This window comes from Phyllostomus hastatus, unplaced genomic scaffold (genome assembly GCF_019186645.2).
Source record: "Phyllostomus hastatus isolate PE091 unplaced genomic scaffold, TTU_PhHast_1.1 phas_scaffold_39, whole genome shotgun sequence".
In the NCBI taxonomy this organism is placed as follows: domain Eukaryota; kingdom Metazoa; phylum Chordata; class Mammalia; order Chiroptera; family Phyllostomidae; genus Phyllostomus; species Phyllostomus hastatus.
This window is the reverse complement of record NW_025334028.1, coordinates 27,242,691-27,254,741: the sequence shown is the minus strand read 5'-3', so window position 1 is coordinate 27,254,741 and position 12,051 is coordinate 27,242,691. Positions and strand designations below refer to the sequence as shown.

At 41.5% G+C, this 12,051-nt stretch overlaps 1 protein-coding gene across 1 annotated transcript in view; it reads left to right on the top strand.

Moving 5' to 3' along the window:
• Positions 1-218: 218 nt before the first annotated feature.
• PPA2 (inorganic pyrophosphatase 2) overlaps positions 219-12,051 on the top strand; it is an 82,459-nt gene continuing 70,626 nt past the window's right edge. Inside the window, exon 1 of the mRNA XM_045820270.1 lies at positions 219-446. Coding sequence (XP_045676226.1) covers positions 272-446 — 175 coding nt within the window. The 5' untranslated portion in view covers positions 219-271. The remainder of the gene's footprint in view (positions 447-12,051) is intronic.

Sequence of the window (12,051 nt, the reverse complement as noted above, 5' to 3'; positions counted from 1 at the left end):
GAGCTATTCAGAGAGGTGGATACCGTCTTGCACATCTTTGAACCTCCAGCTCTCTTGGGGGTGCAGTGTGCATTAGTTGGGCAATTCGATGAGCGCTCTGATTTCTCAGATCCGAGTCTCCAGGGCCAGCGTGGCCCTGGCGGGGGACTTAGACCCCAGCCCCCGGCAGGGAATGACGACTCCGGGCGGTAGGGGGCGCCGGCGCGCGGCCAGGCGAGGCCCTGTGCGGCCTGACTACCTCCCCTCCAGGAGCCGTACCGCCCGCGACGCCATGCAACCACTGCAGCTTCTGCTGTGCATCGGACTGGGCGGTCGCGCGGGCGCCCCCGTCGCCACCCGCCTGCGGAGGGTCGCGAGCGCAGGGCTCGCGCCGGGCCGCGCCATGACCACGTACCGCACGGAGGAGCGCGGCCAGCCCCCATCGCCCGGTTACCGCCTCTTCTTCAGTAAGTAGCTCGCGCGGCGCGGTGGAGGAAGGTCTAACGGGGGCTACCCGCGCCGCCTTCCTCCCCATTTTGGCCCCTCTGCAGTGACCACCTCCCTGCAAGGGAGTGCCCACGCCGAGCCACTGGGGCCGCCTCTGAAGTGAGCAGCGGCCTGAGTTCCCAAAGGCGGAGTGCAAAGACGCGGGGTGTTAAGGCCTACCGCCCTTCCCGAGGCCCCTGGGCCGCCCCGCAGCCTTTAGCGGGGCCCCGGCGGCCGTCTCAGGTTCACGCGACTGAGTAATGAAAGGAAAGGCGCGGAGCCCGCCCTCTCGCTGCGCGTAACAAAGCTCCTCCTCGGGAGGGTTGCTGGCTAGTGGAGAGGCTGGCAGAACTTCGGAGAGGTCTAGTCCCAAGTCTCTTTGCCGGGGGAGCTCTCATGATATTCTCCCAGAATCCTGAATTTACACTCAGAAGTTTATGCCTTCAATGAAATCCACGATCAAGAGCCTCTTTGGCTCCAGGGTAGCCCCTCTCCCCTCCCCACATTGAACAGACCCAAGCCCAGAGGGCGAAGGACTCTCAGGGCACTGAACTGGCCGACTAAGACGGGGTAGGACCCAGGTCTCCGTTTTTTCTCAGCACCTAGGTACTTCATTGTGGAGTTAGCTGTAACTCGAGAATAGCGAGGTTGGTTGAGTTGCCTTCTTGCTTCACTGACTCCAGAGCCCCGGCTGTTGCGGGTGGGGAGTAGTTTATTTCTGTGAAGTTGGTCTTGCTGTATCCTCCATGTGTTAGGATTACCAGCTCTGGAGTTTCAGACCTAAACTCTAATCCTGAGTTCCTCTTACCTTTGACCCCGGACAAGTTTCTTAACTTGCTAAACCTTGGTTTTTCTCATCCATAAACTAAAGCTGTAAGAATTACTTGGCACACTGTATGTAAAGTGATGAGTCACAGGGTCTAGAATATAAGATACTATTTAATCCCTGTAATCATTATTGATATCTGTAATTTATAAAATATTTGCACATATCCTATCCGAGTTTAGGATTGAGGACTATTTTATGGCAGACAAAATTAAGCTTGCCTAAAGTTTTGTGATTGTAATGCAACTGGTACTAGAATTCCCATTGTCTTCAAAATTGGTTGCGTTTTCCCTCCATGCTACATACATACTCTTTTTCATCCTTGTTTGGTCAAGACTGATCAGGTGGACAGGACCCCCTAAGAAGAAGTCCCAAATTCTGAATGGGTTGTGTTCCAAATGGTTACAATGTGATGATTACTGGGAACTGTTTTTCATAGAAACAATGTTATAAAATGGCAGTTAGGTTTGTAAACAGATAAAAGCATCTGCAATGCATGATACCCATGAAGGTATTCTAGCTTTGCAATAAGTACAGTAATTAGTAATAGACAAAAATAGTTAATATTTAAGAAGTATGCTCAGCACTGCTAGGGGTGGCATTGAGGAGATTTAATTATGAGCCCTGTTCTTAAGTTTCATAACTTCAGTATAATTAGTTAAGGAGGATATAATATTTTGTTTGAGTGTTAGTTGAGGAAAAACTGTCCTGAGGAGCCTGGAGCATATGGCATAGGGGTCAACCACTGGCTTTGGAATGGGGCGTCCCAGGCCTTAATCCCGGCTCTGCCGTAACCTCTCACTGTGTGCTGCTGGGCAGGTGGTTGCTTCATTTCTAATCTCACAGGGCCAGTTTCTTTAGCTGTAAAATGAAGAAGTTTGATCTTCAAGGTACTTCTCAGCACTGATAATCTTGGAAGGCACTGGATGAATAATCGGTATTCTAACAACCTCTATTGAGACAGGCCTCTACAGGGCATATCTCAGGCTGTATTGTACATTGGCCCCTCACTGTGGCTTCTCCTTTAGCTAAAAGTGTAATTCAGACTCATGATTTTTCTGTAACTAGAATGCCACAAATATTATTTTTCACTCAGTTGGGACAGCAGAAAAGAAGAAAAATAGTTTTACTGAGGTAAATGAGCGAGAACTGGAAGAAGGGGAGTGTGGTTTTTTTGGAATGGGGCCAGGTGGTGAGAGAGTAATTGGAAGGTAGGTTGGGTTATACAATTCCTGAACTAAACGCCAGATGGCATCCTTGGCCCAGGACTGTCTACTACTCTCTGGAAGGGGTAGGACAAAGTGAAAGGAAGCCCCATTAGGGTAAGGGGCAAGGGGGAAAGCAATAAACACATTGCTCTTTATAAAGATGGTCACAAGTGGGATATTTTTCATTCTGGCAATGTCTGCGTGCAGCACTAGGGTGCAATTCTATCTAACTTCAATGAAAAACATGAGCATAGCAGTACTTGGCTGAAAAGTGTTGTTCAGTGTTATTAAAGTGGAATCATTTTCCACATTTCCAAATATATCTGAATATTAGTGCAGTGGGAATTAGACCGTTTTTTGTGCTTAATGTCTGTGAATGGTTTCTCTGCTGCCATTCAGAAGAATCAGAATGATGGATGTAATACTTTTCCTCCCTTTTAATTGGTGTTGGACTTTATAGAAACAATATTGAAGTAAGAAGACAAGATGACATAGGAGGAAGAGCATCCTGCTGGAGTCATCAGGCCTTCTTGGGGCCAGCCCTGGCCCTGTTGGTAACTTTCTGTGTGGCCTCAGTGAGTCATTTAACCTTCCTGTACTCCATTTTATTAAACCGTGGAAAGAAGAGATTGGACTGGAAATGATCATTTTCCAAACTGTGCTTAGTGGAGCACAAGCATCCCACGGGATGTTATTAGGTTTTCTTTAAAAAAGGTCTTCATGGTGTAATAAATTAGCGGAACACTTCCCATTTTATTGCCTTCTTGGAGAGTCATAATGTGTCTAATAAAATTCTGGGAAATTCTGATGTAAATTGTCCCAGACTTTTGAACCTTAGAGCCCCTGTTTCTCAGAACATTTGTTAACATCTTAGTGACTCTTTTGAGTTTCATGGACTTCAGTTTGGAAAGTGCTAAATGAGATGATTTTTTAAATTTTCAGAAGCAAGTGTGTTGTGGAAACACAATTCTAGACTAAAAGTCAAAACACTTAGGGTTCAGCCTGGCTTGACTATCTTCGTTATCTGAAGAGTGGGATAGCACTAATAGGTGTACAGAGTTGATGTGGCAGCTAAGTGAGACTGGGTATGAAGATTATCAGTATCTCACACATGGTAGGTACTTAATATGAGATCTTTCTTTTCCCATTTGACTTTAAGACATAAGACCAAAGTTCTTATTGTTACATTCTGTCAAAGGTGAAAACAATGGAATGCAGATAAAATTGAATATTTGGAATCTATTCCAATTTATTAATTCATAGGTCTCAGAGTTTTTTGGTTTGTACTCCCGGCAGCCTTGAATTAATTGTGAAATCATAATGCATTTGTACATGTTTACATGAGATGAAAGATTGCATGTCAGTATTCCCCTTTGATAGCCTGTGTATTTTTGCTTGTATTTTTCATTGATATCTTGAAAATTTACTATTTTGAACTTTTCTCAAAGGATGGGGAGATGCTATGCTTTTCATAATTCGGATTTTTGTTACTGTGGGGAAGGCAGCAGTTCACTCACTAAATCAGTGCCATGGATGATTGCATTTATTAGTGTGGAGATGAGTCATGTAGTTCTTTAAGAGTGAATTTGTTTTATCATTTATAGTAAGTGTATGCTTATGTTGAAATTACAATAGGTTTTCTTTTTTAGGTACATCATTTGAGTAATAGGTGAAATCTGCCATTGAATGTACCATATATTTGGACCTAATAAATTTTCCTGTGAATAATCTATAAAACATGTGTTTCATCTTAAATAGATGAGTTCCTGTAACCTTATTTTTTTAAACAATGTTGGCCCATATTATAGAAGTTGAATTGACACAATAGAACAAAATTGTTATTATGTGAATATAGAAAATTATATTATTTGGTTTTTGTCATTAAAGTTTCCAGTAAAAATCTCTATAAGTGGTTTCAATAATAATATGCTACAGTGTGTTGGTACTTGGCATACATAAGGCTGTTGTATGTATAAATAAAATCAGATACAGGTGTCTCATTTTGTTTAATTTTCTCACTTGCTAATACAAATAATAAACTTTTCATCGACTTGCTTTTATGAAAGAAAATATATAGGTAACTTAAAAATGATAGAATAAGATTTTATTTCAGTCCAGTTGAAGAGAGAGTTTTGACACTTTTACATTTATAAATGAAGTTTGTTGGAACATAGCCACACATGTGTTTTTACTACCTCTGGTTGCTTTGCGCCACAATAGCAGAGATGTATGTTGATTGGCCTGATAGAATTCATTAGGTTATGGAGAAAACTGTACTTGAAAAACAACAACAAAAATAAAAGTTAAAAAAAAAGAATTAATTAGGTTAGGCCTAGGGATGCAGCCTGGTTTTCGACAAGAGTGAATGCCTAGACCAGATGCCCGGGTGCTGTAATTGTCTGTCTTATCTTCCTTCTAATAAATACCCTATCAAAGCGATAGTAAGTAATAAAAAGCATACCCCTAAAACAACAAATAAGAAGGAACCATCAGATGAAAAACAGATGGAGGTTTGGTTATTGATGAAGCGGCGCAGCAGAAGTCCCAGCCGAAGCATCTGCGCTAAGGGGTTTGTAGTTCAGGAAGGAGCCAGGCTGATGTACGGGACATCAGACTCTGGATATGTTGATGTCACAGGAGAGAAGGCGAGAGGGATGTGGAATAGCAGGCAGATATTTACCATGTCGGCCCGAGGCCGAGGGAAAAGGCTAGTTCCTCCCACAGAAAGTGAGGGAAGTGTTTGGGGGGAAGTCAGACACCTGGACATGAGGACGTCATTGCCCAGCAGGTCCCTCTGCATTCTGGCACCTCGGAGATCCCCCAGAAACAGCCGCTTCCTGCCTGTCCACGCCCACAGGACACTGGCCCTGCAAAAGGCCTCTTCCCTGTATGTATACTCCCGTTCTTTCAACCAGGTTTTTAATCTCTTACTCTTATATATAAACCAAAGAGTCAAGGATCACCTTCAGCCAGGCCTTTGTCACTGATGCTCTTCCAGACTGCTCTCATCAAGGCCACATGTTACCTCCTTGCGACAAATGTAATGATCACTTTTAAGACTTTATGTGACCTCAACAGTACTTTTCACAGTTGATCAATTTCTCATCCTCATGTTTGCCTCTGGGACAAGACTTTCTTAGTTACTGTATTTTGATGGCTTCCTTCAGCAGTGTTTCCTGCTGCATCCTTCTGTGCTTTCACACTTTGACCTTTGAAATTGAAGGCTCAGTCCTTAGCACACTCCTCTCTCTATTCTCTCGGGCAGGGGTTGGCAGAGCTCTTCCCTGAAGAGTCAGACAGGAGGTGGACTGTGAGCGGCCCTACAGTCTCCATCGCAGCCAGTGAACCCTGCTATTATAGCGCAAAGCAACCAGAGGTGGTAAAAGCAGGGGTCTGGCTGTGGTTCGACAAAACTTTACTTACAGATATAATACAGGCCGTGGGCTGTGTTTGTCCCACAGTCACTGACTTTTGTCATTACTCTCGGTGGCCCCATTCAGTCTCATAGCTTTAAATGCCATCTATGATTCCCAGACATTAAGCCCCAGTCTCTTCTTGAACACAAAATTTACGCTTCCAGCTTTCCACTTGGTATTCCCAGTTAAATATTTACAAAGCATTTCAAGGTTAACATGTACAATCCAGGAATCCTGACCCCCCCCGACCCCTGTCAAACTGTTCTCACTTCTACAACTGAAAACCTAGGAGACCTTTTTACTGCCTCTTACTTTGACCCCACATCCAGTTCATTAGTCTCTTCCTTTAGCTCTGCTTTTAATGTATCCAGCAGACAGTCACGTCCCTCCACTTCTGCCCTGCCACTTTATCCATATCGTCATCATCCTTCACTTGGCCGGTGGCCTCCTGCTTCCTCCCTTCCTCCCTGTAGTCTGCTTTCTACACAGAAGTCACCTTGATCCTTTTAACATGTAAGTCAGGTCATGTCCAGACTCAGCTCAAAACCCCAGTGCCTTTCCATTTCACTCATTTCACTTGTAGTATACAAGGTCCTGTGACCTAATATTGGGCTTCCTCTCTGCATTCGTCCCTCACTGCTGTTCCTTTTGATCGTGTCTTCCAGTCGTCCTGGCTGGCCTCCTCGCTGGTTCTCAGACGTGCTGTGCCTCAGCACCTCTGTGCTTGGTATGTGCCTGCAGCGGCCCTCCCTAGATGTCCGCTTGACCCGCTTCCCACTTCATGCAGCTCTCTGCTGAGTGTTACCCACCAGAGAGATCTTCCGAGGCCTTTCAATATGAAATAGTATCCCCTTCCATTATTCACTCTTTTCTTGCCCTGATTAGTTTTCCTTTATGATGTTTATTGTACCTTGTGTGGTAAAAACAGATTCATTTCATTGCTTCTGTGTATCCTTCCCCCATGAACATAAAAGCAAGAGGGTTTGTGTTCTCCTTAAGAGCAAGGGGTTTGAATAGTTTGTACTTAAGACAGTGTTTGGTGTAGTATTTATGTTCTGTGGATATTTACTGCATGAACAAGTTTATGGAGACCTTATAAATCAAATGGGAAAAAAGAAAGTAAAAAGAAGATAACTTGAATTTGAAAAAGTCAAGTAGGTGTTCTCTAAGATTTTAGAAGCTATTGCATCCATTGAAAAGTAAGAGGAGTCTATGCAGAGAAGGCAGTCAAAGAACAGGAACACTTGGAAATTAAAGTATGGCTGTTAAGACAGAGAACTTCGTAGAAGTTGTAGTGGGTTGAATGGTGTTCTGTTGTTTGAAGCCACAAAGTTTATAGTAATTTGTCATGGAAACCTAAGAAAATTAATACAGAAAAGTTAGAATACAAAGTAAAGAAGCCTACCAGAAAGTTCGAACAAAGTGTCAGGGAAGAAAAAGAGGTAGACAGAAGAAGCACAGACACTCAATCTAGGAAGCCCAATATTTGGCTGATAAGAATTCCAGAAGGAAGGAACAAAAAAAAAATGCAGAAGAAATGATCAAAGAAACAATGAAAGAGATCTAAGAATTTAAGAACCCAAGTATTCTAAGTCCCAGACACATAATTGGGAAATCTCAGAAACCTGAGACTATAGGAGGGTCCTGAAAGTCCTGGGTAGAGGGCAGGGAGGGAGGGAGAACAGGACCCTTGAAAGGAGTGAACTCTAAGCTGATATCTGACTTAGCAGCAGCACTAAATGCTTGATGACGGGGTAATGCCTTCAAGGTTCTGAGACAAAATAATGTTCCACCTAGAATTCTCTACCCAGACAACCATTGACTGAGGGTGAAGATTGAATGAAGACTTTGGACATTTACCTGACATGCAACCTTTCTTACAGAACACAAGTTAGGGACATGCTTCTGTAAAACAAGTTAGCAAATCAAAGAAGATGAATGCATAGGATCCAGAAACAGTAGGTCTTAGCTGGAGACCAAAGAAGAAAAGTCTTAGGATGCCAAGCAAGCATTCAGCCCAGACTGCAGTGGGAGGGCAGGTTTCCAAAGGGAGCTATATGGCAAAGAGAGAATTCCACAGTATGGTGGCTGTGAGGCATTAAAACAATTTATAGATATGATTATGACTCACAATGGGAGAAAGATAATTAGAAGCACAAGTCAAAACAGAAGCTGAACAAGAAAGGACATTTAATTTTAACATTCTACTCGGCTAAAAATCAGCACATCGACGGTGCTTTCAAACTTTCCTGAGCAGAAGAGTTATTTGGGGTGCTAAAAAATAGAATCATTCAGATTTTTCTCCCTAAGTTTCTGATTCACTAGTATGAATGAAATCAGGGTCCAGAGATCTGTTCCACAAACACTTCAGATTTTTCTTATCCTTAGAAAAATTTTGGAAATACAGTTGACCCTTGAACAACACTGGGGTCAGGGGGGCCAACCCTCTGCATAATCAAAAATCCATGTGTAACTATCAACTCCCCCAAAACTCTACTGATAGCCTTACAAATAACATAAGCCATACACTAACACATGTATGTATGTTATATGTATTAAATGCTGTATCCTTATAATTAAATAAGCTGGAGAAAACAAAATGCCACTAAGAAAATCGTAAGGAAAATACATTTACAGTTATTATTGAAAAAAAAACCTGTATATAAGTGGACCTGCTCAGTTCAAAGCCATGTTTTTCAAGAGTTAACTTTGTACTAACAGGAAAAGCATAGAACCTTCAATGTTAGGTTATAGAACGTTTTGTCAGCCTTGAAATGAAAGTATAAAAGTGCAGGAGTCAAAAATTAGGAATGAGAAGAATGAGGAAAGGGGTAAAAAACTGATCAGTAGAGTCAAATATTGTATGTGTTTGGTAGAACAGAGAACATAGAGCTATAAAGTATCCAGACGAGTCAATAGAGAATTTAGGAGGAATAGTTGGGATCAAGTGAACTAAACTTACCTCCCAGAATTGGAATCAGTAGATAATTTCTAAATACATTAGTTAGAGAGATGAAGATGAGCACCAGACCTAAATAAATTAAAGAGGTGAAGTGGGGTGCTCCGGTAGAACGGTACTGGAGAGAGGTGGGTACTTTCCTTTTTTTAACCACATACATGCATTCTTTTGTTTAAACAACAAAATAGATATTCGAAAACTAAATTGGCCACAGCATGGTTTCAACTCTAAAGACACAACTCGTCAAGAGCTTTAGATAATGAAGTTCTAACCTGAGATTTGTCACTGATTTACTGGGAGTCTCTAAAGCAGGCTGTGTCTGATGTGAGCTGCAGTTCTGTTACCGTCACAGAGGGATGTGTGTTGCTGCGCAGTCCGTTTCTGTCTCCATGGCTCACGTGTGTAATATGGATTATCCTTTCATTCGATAGAGGATCAGGATGGATAGTGCATATCTTTAAATCCACCTTTAGAGAATCTTAATACTTTAAATGGAGCATAATAGCATACTAATAGCACTGACCCCAGAAAATGTTTACTGGAAGACTCTCATTCTTCTTTTGTGCATTAGGTCAGTGATTAGCTCTCTAATTGTGCCAAGAGGATTCTTTTCTTTTTTTAAAAATCTTCATCTGAGGACTTGCTTATTGATTTTAAAGTGAGGGGGAGGGAGGGAGAGACAGAGAAAGAGAAACATCGATGTGAGAGAGAAGCATCCATTGGTTGCCTCTCCTAAGTGTCTGTACTGGGGACCACTCTCATACATGCCCAGACTGGGAATGAACCCATAACCTTGGCATGTGCCCTAACCGGGAATCGAACCTGCATCTAGCTATGTGCCCTGACTGGGAATTGAACTGGTGACCTTTTGGTTTATAGGATGGTGCTCCAACCAACTGAGCCACACCAGCCAAGGGAAGGACTCCTTTTTCTTTAAGTTTGCTGGATGATGTGCTCCCTCTGATGGAGTCCATGCCCTGTCTTAGCTATGAGTACAGCTCTGTTTCAGCACTTTTCTATCCCAGCGCCTAGGACATTTCCTTTCACTTGACTAAATTGTACATTACTTATTTGAAGAACATAGAAAAAAATTAAGTTTCCAAGAAACTGATTGACTCTAATGAGCTCAGGAACTAAAACTCAGGCTCTTGGCCTCTGTATTCATTGCTCCTGAGATCTAAGGCCACATTTTAATTTTATTTATCCAGAAATATTTTTTATTATTACATTTTTATTTATACGATTTGGTGCCCCTAAATATATAGTTACCTGAGTGAGACCATTCACTCATTTATACTCTTTTTACCTTCCAAAATGGCAGTTAGAAAACAATTTAAACATCTATTGTCATTACCTTAATGTTTAAATGGAATATTATTTAGATCACAATTTAAAGAGCAGTTCTCACAGACCTTTAACTTTTACTGATCACAGTTTAGTCTAGTCCTGTTTTCCTCAGCCTTGAGTAAGGTGCACTCAACTTGCACCCTAAAAGTTTGTTGGGGCTTGTCCCCGGTTAACAGGGACATTGGAGCTTTAGGGAAATATAACATCAAATTCATGTACTAGCGGTATCATTTACTCTCTAGTACAAGGGCAGCTCAGTGATTTTGTCAGGTTTCCTATACTGCCTTACTTTTAATAGTGAATTTATCTGGTTTGTGCAGCTTCCTGAATTCTTAGAGCCGAGATTCTTGTTCATTTCCATCACAGTGTATGTCCCAAATATAACAACTGAAGTAATCTGCTAAAGCAATTATTTTCAACCTTTTTCATCTCAGGGCACCTGTAAACTCATTATTAAAATTCTGCAGTGCACCAAAAAATATATTATTTTGCCGATCTGACCCCCCATAAGTATAACTTTGATGCACTCACACCTGACAGCAATTGTTGTGTTGGCTATTGTCATGTCTTAATTTGACAGTCTTAATTTAAAGGAAAGGAGGTCAATGCCCCTGACTAAATTGTCAGCTGTTGCATGTTTTAAAAATTATTGCAGCACACTGGGCTCTGCTAAAGGATTGTATTTTTTACTCAGAATTCTACCTTATCTTTGAGACTTAGAGCAGAGAAAAGAATTACAGATAAATGATTGTCCTTTGGAACAAGAGCTTCTGCCATTTATATTTTCTTGGCTCCCCTTTATTTTTTTGCTCCATATTTATTTTAAAATTACATACAGTAAAGGTTATTAATGTCTATGAACAGCTCTGAGTTTTGATAGAAATATGTTCATTTAAACACCATCACAGTCAACATACAGAAAAGTCCATCACTCCAAACAATTTCCTTGCGGTCCCTCTAAAACAGGGGTGTCAAACTTTTCACCTGGACCCACATCAGCCTGGCAGTTGCCTTCAAAGGGCTGAATGTAAATTTAGGACTGTATCAATGTAACTACTCCTTAGCAGTCAAGCGAGAGCTGGGTAGAAACAAGGTGTCAGGCTGGATAAAATAAGGTGGAGGGTCGGCCCTCGGGCCTTGTGTTTGCCACCTGTAGTTTAAAGAGTCAGTTCCACCCTGTGGCCTTAACATCTCACAGCCACTGATATGCTCTTTATCCCTACAGGTTTGCATTTTCTAGGATGTCATCTACATGTAATTGAGTCTAGCTTCTGACACTTGGTGAAATGCATTTCAGATTCATCCATTTTGTTGCATGTATCAGTATTTCATTCCTTTTTATTGAGGACATATATTATTGAGTAGAACACCATTGTATGGGTATAACTGAGTTTGTTTATTTATTTGCCAGTTGGGTATTTGGGTCATTTTCAGTTTTTGGTGATTTTAAATAAAGCTGCTGTAAAGACTCAGAGATTTTGGGGTAAAAACAGTTTTCATTTCTCTTGGTTAAGTTCTTAATAGTAGGATTTCTGGGTCATATGCTTAACTTTATAAGGAATTGCCAAACTGTTTTCCAAAGTGGCTGTACCATTTTCAGTTCCCACCATTTTCTTTTAATGGAAAGTATGTAAAAATGACCCACTTAAGTATCTTGCTTATTTGTAGAAAAGTAAATGGTCATGCCACAAACTGATAATTTTTGTTTCTTGTGTTCTTGTGTTGCTCATAGGTGACTTTAAAATCAGGCAAGAAGAATTGGAAATATGATGATGTTTGAAAAATAGGTTTTTGTTGTTGTTGTTTTTTTTTGTTTTTTAGATGCAGCCT